This window comes from Polyodon spathula, chromosome 5, assembly GCF_017654505.1.
Source record: "Polyodon spathula isolate WHYD16114869_AA chromosome 5, ASM1765450v1, whole genome shotgun sequence".
Taxonomy (NCBI): Eukaryota; Metazoa; Chordata; class Actinopteri; order Acipenseriformes; family Polyodontidae; genus Polyodon; species Polyodon spathula.
Window position 1 is genome coordinate 11,837,768 of NC_054538.1, and position 18,442 is coordinate 11,856,209.

The 18,442-nt window shown below is 40.0% G+C and overlaps 1 protein-coding gene across 3 annotated transcripts in view; it reads right to left on the reverse strand.

Moving 5' to 3' along the window:
* Positions 1 to 18,442, reverse strand: part of LOC121315561 (exostosin-1-like) — a 313,424-nt gene that overhangs the window by 5,826 nt on the left and 289,156 nt on the right. For all 3 annotated transcript variants that reach the window (XM_041249758.1, XM_041249759.1, XM_041249757.1), the window contains 2 exons: positions 12,230 to 12,319; positions 2,994 to 3,154 (listed from right to left, as the gene is read on the reverse strand). In XM_041249758.1, the coding sequence (XP_041105692.1) occupies positions 2,994 to 3,154; positions 12,230 to 12,319 (251 nt within the window). The remainder of the gene's footprint in view (positions 1 to 2,993; positions 3,155 to 12,229; positions 12,320 to 18,442) is intronic.

The following is an 18,442-nucleotide window of genomic DNA, read 5'->3' on the forward strand; positions in this document are numbered from 1 at the left end:
GCCATTCAGGGGCAAGACCCAGAGCTGCAGGCTCGATGGGTCGGGATGCCATAAGGTCCCTTGTGCCAGACTGAGCAGGTCGCAGTGCTTCGTCAGTCTCCACGCACCTTGGCCCAGACTTGCCTGATTTTCTCCAGACACAGCGGGAGGAGGGCAAGAGGTGAGAAGGCATATAGCAGTTGCCTTGGCCACTGGTGTTCCAAGGCATCTATTTTCAGTGGGTCCCCACCTCCTATTATGGAGAACTAGAAGGGACAGTGGGTTGATTCCTGGGAGGCAAAGAGATCAAAGAGATCTATCTCCTCTCCCAGTTGAGGCTTACCACCTCAAGGCTGTTGAGGACTCTTCTTGAGAGAAGGTTTGCCGCCCAGTTTGTCACCTCGGGCAGTACATGTACTGCCTGCGGTGAAAGGAAGTTCTTGTGTGCCCAGAGCAAAAGCTTGCGATCTGAGACCACCCTGGTGATTGATGTAAGCCACCACTGTTGTGTTGTCTGACAAGCACATGTCTCCCTCGAACCTCCTGCAAAAAATTCTGCAAGGCCAGGTAAACTGTTTGCAGTTCCAAGACACTGATGTGGAGACCCTGTCAAGGGGGGTTCCCACACAACTTGCGCACCCCGGCCATTCCGCACAGCACCTCAGCCCAGGCTGAACATGTCTCTGGCGACGACCTCCCTTCTGGTGACATTGCCCTGTGCTACACTTAAGCGTAGATGGGCCCACTGTTTCCACCAAGTTTCTTTAGATGGTAGTGGGACACTGAAAAACCCTGCTGTTGAACCATGCCTGCATGCACAGGAGGTGCAATGGAAGCTGCTGTCATCAGGCATAGAAGTTTCTGCAACGTCACTACCTTGAGCGCTCTGTTGCAATAACAATGGGCCAGGCCCAGCTTGACTTCATCATGCTCCCTTTAAAGGGTGTCCATTGACCGGGAAACAGCAGGAGTCATTGCTGGACAGTCCCAGGAAGACTAGATTTCAAAAAGAAAATCCAGGTGAACCGGGGGGATATGGGAGAGGCGGTAGGCTTGTTGTTGAAAATCGACTACCTCCTTGTTTCCTTTACTGTAGGCAGGAGGTGCCGATTGGTCGTGCAGTAATTCAGTGAGAATGGTTCCTTGATGGGAAACAGTTGTCCCGAGCTTTTCCATCTGCTCCGAGTCTGCCGATCGCCTGGAACACCTATTTCACGGGGGAGGGGGAAGTCAGTACCCACATGAGACTGAGGGAAGCCTGCTTGTTAGCAAGGACTAACAGCCTTTGCAATGGTGATGCTAAAAGCTGTCACCAAAACGCCATCAAGATACTGTGGTAAGAATTGCAAGCAATCACAAGTCTTATATATATATATATAGGGCAGGGCATGACTCCGTCACTGGCTCAGACAGCAGCTTTGGCATATCAATATTTAGGATTCGAGTCTTTAGGAGGTAAATAGTAATGGTTACATTTTGTACTTCAAAGGGAACTACCAATACTCCTGGACTACCTTATTAAAGGTAACACAAGGTAGTCTAAAATTTGTGCTAATTGGGGTCTGCAAGTTTTTATACCCTTTATATTTAAAGTAGATACTTCTTGTAAAGTTAAGAAATAGTAAAGGGTAAATCATGTATGTTCTAATGCCTTTTACTTCAGTGGACTGAACATCTATTGCAAAACTAGGGATGAATCAAAAGGCAATATCGTGGTAGAGACCCGGTTGATAAATAAAAGGGAGTGGTTGCCTGAATAAAAAAGCATCTATCTTTCTGGCAGAATGCAATAAGTGCTGAAAAAAAAGATGTGTAATTTGCAGGCAAACAGAATTGCAATGAGTCAATATAAACCATTGCTATTAATGCATTTACATTTAAAAAGGACTATGTTGTGATGGGTATTCTGTTTAGCTTGTAATACCAGCTAAAGGATGCATAGGAGAGTTATGTGCATCACTAGCAATTGATCCAGAATAACACCTTTAAGAAAACTAAAAACAGGGGGCTCAATTAAGCAGGGGCCCCTCCTAGAATACAATCTGAAAGCCCTTGCAATCACAAAACAGAGCCTGGGTATGGTAGCTGTGGCAACCAAAGCACCATACTCAGTTAGTGGCTGACATTATAGGGGGTTTAACCTTTGAATCACTGCCCCAGACTACAGATATGCACCTGCTTTCAAAGTGAGAAAGAAGCACTGTTGGATTTAGAATGAAGGAATCAAAGTCAATGCTCAGTCATTAAAAAAACAAGGTGCAAATAGAATGATATACCGTAGTAGCCTTGTACATTTTGTTCAAGACAAAATGTATGTAAATGCAGTTACTAGTGGTTTACACAGGTTGTTAGATACCTAGACCACCAGAGAGAGCATACATAAGACATTTCGAAAGCCAGCTTACAAAGGAATACTCTGGAACAAAGCAGGGCCTCAGACATTTGCACTTTGCCAGTGTAGCGAGCTCAGTTCCTGCAGGTAAGCATCGATTTGTCGATTAATCACACCTGTTTGCAAGTGATATGAAACTGTATTGACAGACAATCACTTTTAGTGATGTAATCTGCATTTTCATTTGAGTTGTACTGCCCATTTATGTTTCCTTCAGCCAAATGCCATGTCTAAAAGAAAAAGATTTTCTGAAAGAATGGTTTGAAAGAATTACATTTGTTTAATAAAAAGAAAAACCACCTTACTAGCTATTAAGATGAACGATACGAGTGAAAGGAAATCACTGATGAGCACATGTTGAAAGTTGCAGTCTTTTTTTTCATTCTGAAATATTATCTGGCATATCTTCCTGTTGCCTTTTTGCCAAGGTCTTTTAACATTTCTTTTTTTGCGCACCATTTGATACCACACTCAGGTAGACAAGAGTAATCGATCAATTACAATTTAATTGATCAAAGCCTGCAAGTATGATTAATCAATGTATCACTAAGGAATTAAAATCCCTAATAAAAACACATACCACTTACAAATAATGTTCATGGGGATGTAAAGGAGTACTTGCCTGTGATAAAATGATGCTCCTGTGAGAACCATGGAGTACTCATTTGTCCATTTGGAGGTGTATCCCCATCGCCCTTTACTGTTGTCCCAGTAATGACTACGAGCTGGATAGCCAACTATGCGGTCTGGGAAACTGTGCCAGACAATGAAGGAAAAGTCAACCTGAGGGTTAAATTAGAAAATGTCATTGTAAAATCCGACACGGAGGGTTAATTAGAAAATGTCATCTTGGTAAAAAAGATGGTTGTATATATTTATATTAAAAATGCACTCTGGCTGCCTAGAGTCTAGACACTGCCAGTAATTGGTACTATAAAAGAATGAAATGAATTGTCTACATTGAAATGTATGTAATACTTACAGTTTTTATGAATTCAATTTGGTTATTTCTAAAGATTCATCTAGATTAATATAAAAGTCGAAAACGTCTATATATATATATAATATATATATATATATATATATATATCTATAATATATATATATTATCTATATGAGCTGTGCAAAAATTGCATTTCTCTATTCTGATGCATTATGAACATCAAAAATTTACTCAAAGCTATGGAACAATGGTCACAGGTGCTTTGGACTGTTGATGGATGCCAGTTCTGTTGTCAATTCGCTTGTCTTCTTTCTATTCCTTAAGGATATTATCTTCAAGTATCGCTCAAAGCTGTCAAAGCTTGAATATTAAGGAAGTGTGTCTAATTGCTTGTTCTGAACTTGTCACCCTCATTACTGAGACAAAGGCTACAAGTGAAGGTGTTGGTCTCATATTCCAGCTTTCAGAGCTAGCCACGCTCTCCAACTAGCTTGTGTCGAATCACCAGATGTGAATTCAACTAGGTTAAACCAGTTACGAGAACGCATGTGACCTACTCACGCAATGGTCGAGGAGAACTAGACCTCCTACCCCAACCCCTTGTTTTTGGTGATTTAGTATTTTTTTTTACGATTCTTCTATTTTCCTTGTTGTCAAAATGTCGGAACATAGGAAAAACACGGCTTTGCCAGCTTCATAAGAACATAAGAACATAAGAAAGTTTACAAACGAGAGGAGGCCATTCGGCCCATCTTGCTCGTTTGGTTGTTAGTAGCTTATTGATCCCAGAATCTCATCAAGCAGCTTCTTGAAGGATCCCAGGGTGTCAGCTTCAACAACATTACTGGGGAGTTGATTCCAGACCCTCACAATTCTCTGTGTAAAAAAGTGTCTCCTATTTTCTGTTCTGAATGCCCCTTTTTCTAAACTCCATTTGTGACCCCTGGTCCTTGTTTCTTTTTTCAGGCTGAAAAAGTCCCTTGCGTCGACACTGTCAATACCTTTTAGAATTTTGAATGCTTGAATTAGGTCGCCACGTAGTCTTCTTTGTTCAAGACTGAACAGATTCAATTCTTTTAGCCTGTCTGCATATGACATGCCTTTTAAGCCCGGAATAATTCTGGTCGCTCTTCTTTGCACTCTTTCTAGAGCAGCAATATCTTTTTTATAGCGAGGTGACCAGAACTGCACAAAATATTCAAGATGAGGTCTTACAAGTGCATTGTACAGTTTTAACATTACTTCCCTTGATTTAAATTCAACACTTTTCACAATGTATCCGAGTATCTTGTTAGCCTTTTTTATAGCTTCCCCACATTGCCTAGATGAAGACATTTCTGAGTCAACAAAAACTCCTAGGTCTTTTTCATAGATTCCTTCTCCAATTTCAATATCTCCCATATGATATTTATAATGTACATTTTTATTTCCTGCGTGCAGTACCTTACACTTTTCTCTATTAAATGTCATTTGCCATGTGTCTGCCCAGTTCTGAATCTTGTCTAGATCATTTTGAATGACCTTTGCTGCTGCAACAGTGTTTGCCACTCCTCCTACTTTTGTGTCGTCTGCAAATTTAACAAGTTTGCTTACTATACCAGAATCTAAATCATTAATGTAGATTAGGAATAGCAGAGGACCTAATACTGATCCCTGTGGTACACCGCTGGTTACCACACTCCATTCTGAGGTTTTTCCTCTAATCAGTACTTTCTGTTTTCTACATGTTAACCACTCCCTAATCCATGTACATGTGTTTCCTTGAATCCCAACTGCGTTCAGTTTGAGAATTAATCTTTTGTGCGGGACTTTGTCAAAAGCTTTCTGGAAATCTAAATAAACCATGTCATATGCTTTGCAATTATCCATTATCGATGTTGCATCCTCAAAAAAATCAAGCAAGTTAGTTAGGCACGATCTCCTCTTTCCTAAAACCATGTTGACTGTCTCCCAGTACTCTGTTACCATATAGGTAATTTTCCATTTTGGATCTTATTATAGTTTCCATAAGTTTGCATATAATAGAAGTCAGGCTTACTGGTCTGTAGTTACCTGGTTCAGTTTTGTTTCCCTTTTTGTGGATCGGTATTACGTTTGCAATTTTCCAGTCTGTCGGTACCACCCCTGTGTCAAGAGACTGCTGCATGATCTTGGTTAGCGGTTTGTAAATTACTTCTTTCATTTCTTTGAGTACTACTGGGAGGATCTCATCCGGCCCAGGGGATTTGTTTATTTTAAGAGCTCCTAGTCCCTTTAACACTTCTGCCTCAGTTATGCTAAAGTTATTTAAAACTGGATAGGAACTGGATGACATGTGGGGCATGTTGTCAGTATCTTCCTTTGTAAAAACTTGTGAAAAGTAATCATTTAACATATTTGCTATTTTTTTTTCTTCCTCTACGATTTTGCCATTTGTATCTCTTAAACATTTAATCTCCTCTTTGAATGTTCTCTTGCTGTTGTAATATTGGAAAAACATTTTGGAATTGGTTTTAGCTCCCTTAGCAATGTTCATTTCTATTTCTCTCTTGGCCTTTCTAACTTCCTTTTTGACTTGCATTTGCAGTTCTGTGTACTCTTTCTGTGTACTTTCTTTTTGGTCCTTTTTTAATGCTCTGTAAAGTGCCTTTTTTCGCTGAATATTTTTTTTTAATTGATCTATTAAACCATTTTGGCAATTTAGTTTTACATTTAGATTTGTCTACTTTAGGGATATAATTGTTTTGCGCCTCTAGTACTACATTTTTGAAGAACAACCATCCTTCTTCTGTGGGTGTTTTCTCTATTTTACTCCAATCTACTTCTGTTAGTCTCTGTTTCATGCCTTCATAGTTTGCTTTTCTAAAATTGTAAACCTTAGCTTTAGTCTTTACTTTTGGGGATTTAAAAAACACTTCAAATGAGACCATGTTGTGGTCTGAGTTTGCCAGTGGTTCTCTGACCTCTGTTTTAGTTATTCTATCTTCGTTATTTGAAAAGACTAAATCAAGGCATGCCTCCCCTCTAGTGGGTGCCTTCACAAATTGTGTTAGGAAGCAGTCATTTGTCATTTCCACCATTTCTATTTCATCCTTCGCGCTACCCACCGGGTTTTCCCATTTTATTTGGGGGAAGTTGAAATCCCCCATTAGTATGGCTTCTCCTTTGCTACACACATTTCTAATGTCATTGTATAACAGATTATTGTGCTCACCGTCTGAATCTGGCGGTCTATAGCATGCTCCTATTATTATGCCTTTTGAATTTTTGTCTGTTATTCTGACCCATATTGATTCGGTTTTATTTTCTTTGTCCAGGTTTAACACCTGGGCTTCAAGACTGTTTCTTATGTATAGCGCTACCCCTCCTCCTCTTCTGTCCTGCCTGTCTTTCCTATACAGTGTATACCCACAAATATTATATTCGTCCCCATCACTCTCAGACAACCACGTTTCTGTAACACCTATCACATCATAGTTACCTGTTAGTGCAGTAGCTTCAAGTTCTAGAATTTTGTTTCTGATACTTCTAGCATTTAGATAAATACATTTAATGGTTGTCTTACCTGAGTTGTTGTTCTTGTTTTGATGCGGTCTCCCTTCTGTTTTTTTTGTTGATTTCTCCCCCCTTCCTTTCTAGTTTAAATGCTTCCGAACCTGCTCGAGGATCTTTTCTCCAAGTAGACTAGTTCCCTTGTTATTTAAATGCAGTCCATCCCGTCTATACAGATAGTCCTCGTTGTAGAAAGTGGTCCAATGATCAAGATAGGTGAAGCCTTCCCGTGTGCACCACGTCTTCAACCATTGGTTTTGATTTATTATTTCCAGCTGTCCATATGGTCCTTTGCAAGGTGCGGGTAGTATACCAGAAAATACCACAGTTTTGGTTTTCTCTTTTAATTTCCTTCCTAGCTCTCTGAATTTGTTTTGCAGGGATTTTGGTCTGTCTCTTCCAATGTTGTTTGTACCGATGTGGACGACTACTACCGGGTCGTCTCCTGTTCGTTCTAGGAGCCTGTCCACGTTTTCAGTGATGTGCTTGACCGAGGCTCCCGGAAGGCAGCACACTGTTGTAGTAAGGGGGTCCAAACTGCGAACTGAACTTGCTGTGTTTCTCAATATGGAGTCCCCAACAATCATGACCTCCCTTCTTTTTGCTGTCTGGTCACCACTGTCAATGGGGTCCTGGATGTTGTTCCTTTCATTCTCTTGTTGTTGGTTCTGCTCATCACAATTCTGAAGTGACTCAAATCTGTTGGTTGTTTTGATTTCTGGTGGTTGTGTTTGACGAAGTTTCTTTTTTTCCCTGCTTCTGCCTACCTGAACCCAGCTGTTCTGACCTTCTATCTCCCTGGTGGCTTTCAGTCTGTTAGGGGTGATGCAGACTTCCATGAATTGTGGGTGTGCCAGTTCCTCAAGATCCTGTTGCTGTCTCACTTCTTCCAGCTCCATTTCTAGCATGCTTACTAGTTTATGCAAATCCTGGATCGCGCGGCACTTTACGCACACTTGGTTTAGCTCCGCTGGGTTTTCTCGGATTTCCCACATCAAGCAGGTGTCACAGATTACTGGCTTGAAGACCATGTTGAGGGTTTTTTTTTTTTTGAAGTTTAGTTTCTTCAAAAAAAACCCCAATTGGAAACATTTCAAATCATCTTCACAATATCCCTCAGAGGCCTGCATTGCGGATGCCATTTCCTAAGCACTGACCAAGCAACATGAATCCCTCAAGGCAGTGATCTCTAAGACTGTAAATGGTGCGATGGAGGGAGTGAAAGCTTTGCTTTGGGAAACAAGAAAAACAGTAAAATCTCTAAGAGCAGACATGGCTTCTCATGTGGCAGTAGTTCAACAGCTAATTGCTAAGGTGGGCGGTCTACAATCTGAGACGAGAGCAACGAAACGTGATATCAGGTACTACACTTCTGAGATAGACAAACTGCATCTCAGAATAGCTGGCCTGGAAGATAGATCCAGACACAACAACGTCAGAGTCTGTGGGCTGGCACCGAACCAGGAGAGAGACAATTCTGTCGGCTTTCTGTTAAGAATGCTCCCTTGCAGATGGCCCAATACCAACTGAGCGGGCACACAGAATGTACAATGGCAACTTGAATGGTTCTGAAGTAAGAAAGATCGTCAGGCTCTTCTACAGGGAGCCAGAGAAAACAGTCCCACTCAAGACACTGGTAAAACCCTCAGATTTTTTGCTGATTACAGCACGTCTACTGCAGGGAAATGAAAGGCTTACAAGAGTTCAGAGAGAGCTGCAAGCACTGGGTGTTACATCCTTTTTAATTTATCCAGCTACCCTACAAATTTCTAAAAAATGAGAACAGCTATTGAGGTGGAACAATGTCTGAGAGGAGGCTCGTGTTTCCCATCACTGTTCCAGCAGAAAGCTGGTCACTTTTCTACCTGACAAGGGGATCCAAAGATACATCAGTTCAGATGGAGGATCAAAATTGAAATTTTTTTTGGACTGTCTGGATGTGGATACAGATACTGTAAAAAAAAAAAAATACAAATTTAATCACAAAAAAGAACCAGTTACTGTCTCACGTGCCCCAGCTAGACGCACATAAAAAAGGAAGGGATGAATTCAATTACTTCAAAAAAAGATGTAGGCACAGCTCTGTCACAAGTGACTCGCTTCATCTAGCCAAAGCTGCTGAAATCACAAGTCCAAATTTGACATTCTATCAAGGATGTGTTGAAGAGTCCATTCCACCAGCACTTCTTCAGTTCATGTGCATAATCAAACATGGTGCAGATATCAAATCTCAGCTTAAACATGGTGCAGCCAGATCAGACCTAGCCATTGCACAGCTGTTGCAGTAAAACTTTTACAAAAAGTATAAAGAAAGTCAAAAAGTCACAGACACTCCAAAGATTGTGAGAGTCCATTCCCTATATAATTGGGCATCACCGTATTTGCAAAGACCAGGACAAGACAATAGATATGCTCCATGTGAATGGTATCAGCATTTCATACGACAAACCAAGACACCAAACCAGAAGCAGATCCTACCATCATAGATGGTTCAGCACTGGTGAATATCCTGCCACCACGTACATCTTAGGCATTTGGTGATTATGCCAGAGAAGACGTCCTTCCCAAATTAGAATCATACTGCACCAGGTACAAGAGAACTGATATTGTATTTGATGTGTATCGGCAGCCCAGCCTTAAGTCTGAAGCAAGGTCCAAATGGGGAAAGGGTATCAGGAGAAGGGTGACTGGAACCATCAGAACTCCAACAAACTGGTGGAACTTTCTGCAAGATGGTAACAACAAGACAGAGTTGTTCCACTTTCTTCCAGATAAAACAGATGAAATGAGTACAACAAACACAATCATCGTAACAAAGGGAGAACATGTCATTAGCAAACAAATGATCTGCCTAGAGGATATGGCCCCTTGTACCCATGAAGAGGTCGGCACATGCATTTTTTTTATATGCCAGACGTTCAACAATGGAGGGCAACAAGGTACTCATGATTGATGCCAATGACACGGATGTTATAGTCATTGCTATATCTGTTCTGCCATCTCTCGAGGAGCTTGGTTTGAGAAAATGTGGATTGCCTTTGGTTAAGGAGAGGATTCACAATGGATTCCAATACATGACATGGTCTCGGCAATAGGTTCTGTGAAAGCAAGTGGAATCCCATTCTTCCATGCCTTCAATGCTTATGATGTTGTGTCTGCCTTCTGTGGTAAAGGGAAGAAATCAGCATGGCAAACCTGGAATGTGAGTGAGGAGGCATCTAGCATCTTCACAAAACTCAGTCAGCATCCATCATCGGTTGATGACGATGACCTACCTATCTTGGATAATTTTGTGGTCATAATGTATGACTGGTCCAGTACAGCTACAAATGTTAACAATGCAAGGCTTCGCCCGGAAGCAGAGGTCATATGATTCGATTCCACCAACTCAGTCTGCCCTCATGAAACATGCAAAGCGCTCTGCCTATCTGCAAAGCGCTCTAAATGCAAAGTGGCTTTCCGTGTGCAGGTGTAGTTGCTGCAGTGATCAGGAATAACACACACAAAACAGTGAAAGTTCAATAAAACAACTCCTTTATTTGCATGGGTTGCGTGTCAACAACACTTAAATAATAAGCACAGGCGCTACACAGCAATGTGTATAGCTCTGTGCGAAACAAGGGTTTCAGTCCTGAAACAATAACACATTAATTATTAACACACAACACAGACAAGGTCACTTCTCCTGATAGTGAGTGCTCTTGTGCAGGTGTGGTGAAAGACAAACAGTTTGTGAAACAGTGATGCAGTGTAGTCTGGGTTGAGCGCTGGCTTCTAGCTACAGCTCCCGGCTAGTGAAATGAAACAGGGTGCATTATGAATTAATACACTCCTTAGAGATACATTTTTTTTTTTTTTTTTTACATTCCTTTTCAACTTTGTTGGCACCACTTATCCTGTATATGCTGCATATAGAAATGCTCCAACAGTGGGATTCCATGCTCTGATCTTAAAAAACTGCAAGCAAAGGCTTTACTGATTTAGCTACACAGAGAGTTTGGCTTGCTGCTGAGATTTCAGAGGTGTGTATGTTTCAACTATATTCAACTGTTTCAACTGTATTTGTTATTTGTTTTGAAGTGCAATAATTATTTCTTAACACAAGATTTGCAATGGGCTTGCAGGAGATAAGTTCTACTGTATACCACACATTTGATAATTGGATCCCACATTGTTAACAGTAAATTTAATTTGCCACATTTCTGCCCAGGTCAGCAGGCAGTCTAAATACTTTTGGATGAAAATGTGTTGGCCACTTCGAAAAGCTTAAAGCTAGATAAAGCCAGATAACAAACTAGATATGACTCAATATCGGAGCAACAGAACCCAGAACCACTCTGGATGATTGCAAACAACATAAAGAATGACACTGGAAGCGGCTTGCTCTTTAATTAACACTGCAATACACTTTAGTTTATAGTTAATAGACTTCTCAAATCCACATACTTGCTGACAACAATCTTGGCTGTATTTAACTCTCAGGTGCCAAATATGTACCCCTCATGAGCTGGTGCCACTGATAAAAAAAGTAAGAGTCCTGTGTCAATTTTAAAATAAATAATTGGTATCCAATCAGTGTGATATGTTGCCTCAGGGACTTGTTACTACCATGCCTAATATAGATATATATATTTTTAGTTAGGTTGATTTTAATATATTGATGATTCTGGACACTCAAAACACAATTGACATTTGTATAACTTTTTGCAAGATTACGTTTTTCTTAATGGATGTTCACTGACACAGATGCTTCGGGGCATGCTTCCTGGTTTTGCGAAAAACTAAAAGCAAAACAAATACACAATACAGGTGATAATAAAGTTATTAATTTACTGCAGGCCGGTCCAAAGCAAGTTTTGCCTTGATATTCTTATTGAGGAATGATTACTTCCACCACACAACATTTTTGGTTATATTTGTTAAGTATATAAAGAGATACAGTATTATATTGACACATTGGTGATATTACACTACTTTTATTACACCTACTTCTTAATTTGCAGATTTCAGTTTTGATTTTCCACAGGGCCTAGATATTTTATCTGAAAGCACAGATTTCTCTAACCTTTCTGAACTATAGAGGCTAAATCATGATCAGCTCTCAAGGGCCAGTCTTCTCTTAAGGGAGGAAAAACATCTGTGGAGAAACACAGAGTGGAAGGTCCCTCTGCAGCTGCCATGATCAGAATAAGGTGGTTAGATTCCATTGGGATTATGACTCAAAATGTGACCAAATCACTTGACCTCTTTTGTAAAATTGATTGGGCAGAACCACCCTTCCATTTTACTTGTCCAACCTTGGGTAAATAATAATAATAAAACATCAAGATTTTATCCTGTAGCATGCATGTAGTAAATCTCCCCCAGGGCAGAATAAAACCTACCTCATTGGTCGATAAGACAGTGTCTTCGTCCAAACTCAGGACTGCATCTGTCTGGATGATGTCATGGGGGAAAAAGCGACTGCTCATAGTCTGAAGAAAAAGAAACAATCAAAAAAGTGGATGTCAGACAATATGCTGGGAGAATGTATTTGCCAGGTTAACCGTGTCTTAATGTCCAACAAAAAAGGAAGGGAAATACAAGTGTAGTATTGTCCAAGAAATATGTAAAGGGTTAATATATTGTACGGGTTTAATATACTATAAAATATATAACCCAGATTTTATTAAATCATTCACAACTAGAAAATTATTCTGGCAGATATTAATGACAGCCACCCGTTGAGTCTTTGCTTGCCTGCTCAAAGCAGGGGTTGAAATGAAAGGAAATGATGATGGCTGCAGTACCATGGGATTGCTGGAGATGAGATGGGCATTGGAGGCAAAGTAAAGCTTCTGTAATAGTCCCCTGTCAATGAGACAGGTCTTTCAAATGTATGCAAGTATATATCCTTTATTATTCTGCTGCATCACTTTGTACTGTGGCATTCTGAGTGGAACAAATAACCCAGAAAAATAATACTAGCTACTTAACACATCATCTAGGGCCTTTAAGAAACAGCTTAGTCATTCCATGTCAAATTAACCAAAATCAAGAGGTCTTGACCACCTCAGATTTAAACAAAAATGTAACTAAATATTCTGCTTTCTGCATCTATCTATCTATCTATCTATATATATATATATATATATATATATATATATATATATATATATATATATATATATATATATATATAGATAGATAGATATATAGATAGATAGATAGATAGATAGATAGATTATACAAACTGCAGAACAGTTTTACCCTAAACAGTATTTACTTGATACACTGCTTTCACCGTTGGTCTTCAACTGGACAGACAAGAGATATTTCTGGTGGTTCAAAAAAAACCAAAAACCCAGCCAATTTAAAGTCAGTTTAATAAAAAAAACAGTTCCCTGATCACAAGTCTTACAAAGCACAGGCCTCATTCTCAAACATTCTTGCCTTGCTGTTTATTTTCTGATGTGCATGTTTCACTCTTACTGGTTCTAATTTTCTTTGAGAACACAATTGAACAAAGCATGCTGTACTCAAATTATAATGGGACCAGGCACTATTGAAATACGTAACATTGTTAATTGTACTATTCAAATGGCAGTGGTATCTATTCCAGCTACAGACTATTTCAGGGGACTGTGCCCGCCAGCTATGGAACATATTACATTCAGATCAATTTTCTGGACACAATATTTTAAAAGATTTGATATCAAGAGCCAAAAAGCCATTGCTCACGATCGATACTGGGTTTGGGCATTAGTGATCAAAAACATTTTTTTTTTTTAATATCTGAAGTCTGTCTCAGTAATAACATTCTTAGTTCTCAGATCATGATTGATCATTATCCTCTATTTGGCACTTTGTACACTGCTGAGATGATTCCAGCTCCCCATTTGATAGCATGTTACATATAGCTTACAGGAATGCAGTTTTTATGAGTTAAAATGTTGAACTTCAATACCCGGCCCTTCTATTCACTGCTTGTTCAAAGATTGAAGCTCAGCATTGTAAAATGTAAAGTGTAGTGTGGGATGATTGACTGTTTTGCCCAGGATCTCGCCTTCTGGGCTGATAGGAGTCCCCCTCGTTTTAGGTGCGACTTCCGATGTTGGTCAGAGGTCACCAAGGCTGGGTGATGGAGGACCATCGACCCCCAGAAGGGAGATACAGTTCCAATGGAGGCGGTGGAGAGATGGAGGAGAAAGGCTTGCAGAACAAGTATTGGAAGGTGAGCCTGGACTATATAGGTTGAGGAACAAAAAGGATTAGTGTAGAGAGCCGAGACGCACTCCTAGAACTACGGCAAGCCTCTATTCCAAAGATCAAAGCTCAGCATTGTAAGATGTAAAGTGTGATATTGACTGTTTGGCCCAGGATCTCGTCTACTGGGTCGATAGGAGCCACCCTTGTTTGAGGTGCAACCTCCGACATCAGTCAGAGGTCACTAAGGCCGGGTGATGGAGGACCACCGACCCCCAAAAATGGATCCTGGGCATAATATTTCTGCCTCTAGGAAAGCAAGCCTCCAGTGCAATTAATTCTAAGAAATAACAAAATAAATAGGATGGAGCCATCCTCAATAGAGGTGCTGGAACATCGACCCCCCAAAAGTGGATACATTTTTTACACATCTCAAGAACTCATATTCTGGTCCGGAAGGTGTGACCTCTGAAGTCTGTCAGGTGTCAACCAAGATTGGGTGATGGAGCATCGACCCCCCCCCCCCCCAAAGTAGATCCTGATAAAAAAAATGCTTTTAATAATGGAGTGCTAAGGCCTTAAATAAATCACATTATCTTCCAAAGTATAGATAGCACAGGCATTGTTCAGGGCTTGAATTCAAGGTAACCCCCTGGCCATTAGGACTAAAATCAGATTTGATATAAGTCTTACTCAGTACCACACTGGAAGGAGAGATGCAGAAAAAAAAACATGAAAAACTAGAAATGCTTTTCATTTGTTTATATTCTATCGTCATTTTTTCACCTTGTAGCACATGAAAAGAGACAGATTTTTTTCCAGTGCTTCCCCAACATGTCTACTATACTGGATACAAATTTTAAACTGATTGAAAAAGGGGATCAAATTCTACATGAGTTTTTACAAAGCTAGGCCCAAGGGTCCCCAAACCTCTCCAAAAATAAATATTGTGTAAATCTTTATGGCCAGTCATACACTAGTTTCTTGAGCAAGTTCTAAAAGGGAAGTTACTGTCTGGCACCTCACATGCTATACATTGCCACATGATTAGATTTTGTAATCCTCTTTTTTACTTATTTGTCCAATATTTCATTCAAAAGGTGGCCTTTTTGGAGAGCTTTGGGGTGCCCGAAATGTATCCATGATGAGTATGTACGACAAATACTCTCAGTTCATATGCCACAACTGTCAGGCACATTGCTCTCACATAACTGTGTGTTTGTGCAGGAGAATGTTGCTACTGAGATTTTTTTGTAGCTCTGAATTTTCAGTACCTGACTGTATTTTTGTTACTCACTTGCTTGAAAGTATGGAAATGTCAAAGCAAAATAATGAGGAGGTTTTTTTTTTCAAAATAAAGTGGTTACACTCATTCAAGCACTGCTGACAGGTGAACATATGTTAGTTATTGGATAAAGGCGTCTGCTAAATGTCTACAATAATAATAATAATAATAAGATTGCAGACACCTTTGCTGCTCTAAATCAGGCTGCCAGACTGAAAACACCTCAGTTCCTTTCATCTTAACTTTGATTGACATGTGGAAAACAAAGGAACTGAGTGAGTGATTGTTGGAGCAGGCAGACAGATTATCTTGAAGGGCTAAAAAACCGACACTGTCTCTAGGTGAGTAACATCACTCCTTGTAATCATGGAAATATCAAAAAAAGTTTGCTAAACACTCCCATGCAATAATCTAAATCAAAGAACATCTATGAGAAAATAATAAAGAAGGCTGGGAAGCAACAATTACTTCTTGCAACTTGTATTGCATCGTAAAGATCAGGGACCGTATACAGCAGCACAGCACAGATGAGACATGGTGTTGCTCTTTACTATGCAATAAAAATTGTTAAAAAATGTTATTTCTATGTGCCCCTTGAGAGTCAAATGGTTGCATTTTCTAATAACATTTACAGTAAAAATGCATATTGAAAATTACAAATAATAATAATAATAATAATAATAATAATAATAATAATAATAATAATAATTGTAGTAATAATAATAATTGTATAATCCTTTATACCTACAAATCCTGAAGAGGCTCCAATCTATCTTCAAATGCTGCTTCACAGACGCTGAATCAGTGCTCTCCAACCCAGAAAGTTGATAATTTTAGATGTCACTTTCACTATTATCCATCTCCTCCAAAACTTCAAAAAGACTGAATCGGCTTCTTTTGGGATGCTCTGGAACACTGCTTGCCATTTCGTTTGATTTTATAAATTTTACAAATTGAAAAATGATCAGAAAACGGTAAGAAACCTTGATCCTATCTGTGTAATGCTGCGCTCTAGCTTGCAAATATGTGTCTTGTTTACGTACGCACATTGATTACTCTTCAATGGATTAGGCTACAAACAAAGTCAAGGTATGATTGGGCAACTTGTGACCTCCCCTACAAAGTGATCAGGGAGATTTCATCATAAACAGATACATGTAAGGTCAGAGCAGCGACACACACAGCTAGTCGATCAGAGTTGTTTTTGAACCGCGAGGTATTAGACACATTGCGAAGGGAATATCTCAGCGGTGAAATGGTGAATCGAAAAATTCCTTCGCTGTTTGACGGTAGGAAAACAAGAGTTTGATATTGAGTCAGTTTTTTTTTGCTGTTTTGCTTTTGTAATAATATTACAGATGGTTTTTGAAATATAATGTGTAATTGCAGTACCATGTCCCGCCCACGGAACAGGGGGGCATAAGTAGTTAAAGAGAAAACTACTGTTAATAGATAACATGTAGCTTATGCAGAGCAGAGGAACATTGTTGAGGAGGGAGATTCCGGATTGTAGCTGGCCAGGTTGCTGAAAACCAAGAAAAGTTGAACACATCCCCAAATCCTAATGATGATGCGTCTGTGTACAGATGGAGCTTGACTGATGAGATGATTTTGTCGGAAAAAAATGGTGAAGTTCACTCACAGATTTAGAAATATCCAACAATCGAGATATGAATGCTTGGGGGGGGGGGGGGGGGTTGGGTATTCTGATGGCTTAACTTAAATGACCAGTACAGATAGAAAATGCATTTTGGTACGACTCTGAAACTGAGAAATGAGAATTCTGAGGCAATCTCGTTTCTCTTGGGGTAAGCGAGCGTCCATGGCAATAGTATCGAGAATGATTCCCAAGAATTCCAGGCAGGTTGAGGCCTAAGATTTTTTTTATGTTTTTTTACCTACCTGACATTAGAACCCCCTAAGAAGATTGCTTTAAGTGTTGATATGGCCTTGGCTGGGGCTGCATCAGGGAGTCTAAAAGGATAAAATCATCCAGAAGAACATAAGAAATTCTAGAATGAGAAAAGACCATTCAGCCCAGCTATGCTCGCTCGCGTTGATGCAAGCGTAATCCGTTAGCACTAGTTAGAGAGGAAAAACAAAAAAATCCCTAACCAAGGTTAGTAGGGGAAATTAAACCTCTGGGAATCCGTGGCTAGATGGACCACCCTCCCTCCCGGCAGCTAGCTAAAGGTCTTATTGTGTAAACGTGAAAGTTAGTTTATGCGTATTCAGAAGGACCCTGTACATCGCTTCAGACAGCATGTCAAAAATCTTTCATGATCAACATAACAAAAATAACACACGCACACTGGTTTAGCATGTTAACAAACACACACAAACACTCACACACTGGATCAGCATGTTAACAAACACACACACACACACACACTGGATCAGCATGTTAACAAACACACAAACACTCACACACTGGATCAGCATGTTAACAAACACACACACACACACACACACTGGATTAGCATGTTAACAAACACACACACACACACACACACTGGATCAGCATGTTAACAAACACACATGCTGAAATAGCATTTTAACAAAACACTGGAGGCTGGATATTCTTGAAGATCACAAAGATCCATCCATCCCCATTGCTGCAAATCTTTTCTTGGCTGTTCGATGATGGATGTCTTTCAGCAGTGCAGTGCGAGCAAGATTCGCTAGGGGGAGCCCTAGCACTGCATGAAGAGGTTGGTTGGGTCTTAAGTGACAGAAAAGACTTCTGGCAATGCAACTTGCTCAGGATCTGCTAGGGGGAGCTCTGGCACTTTTGCTTGAGCCTGGGTACGCTGAGTGACAGTTGTTTTTTTTTTACCTTTACCTTTGACCTGGAGCCAAGATGGTGGCTTGGGAATTCATGAATTTCTGCAGTAGATTTGTACATTAATTTGAAGATAATCTCTGCCCAGATCACCGGGATTGTTGCTTTAAGATGATGTAGAGGATTTCAAGGTTTTGAGTTGGTCCAATCTTTGAAATGCATGTTATTTGGAATGTTCTTTGATCCAATTCAGAAGCTCCACCTTGCAGGAGTTGCTGTTAGAGGGCAGATGAGAGAACGGAACGTACCTCCGGTAAGTGAGCTCCTGTGCTGCACTGAACACAA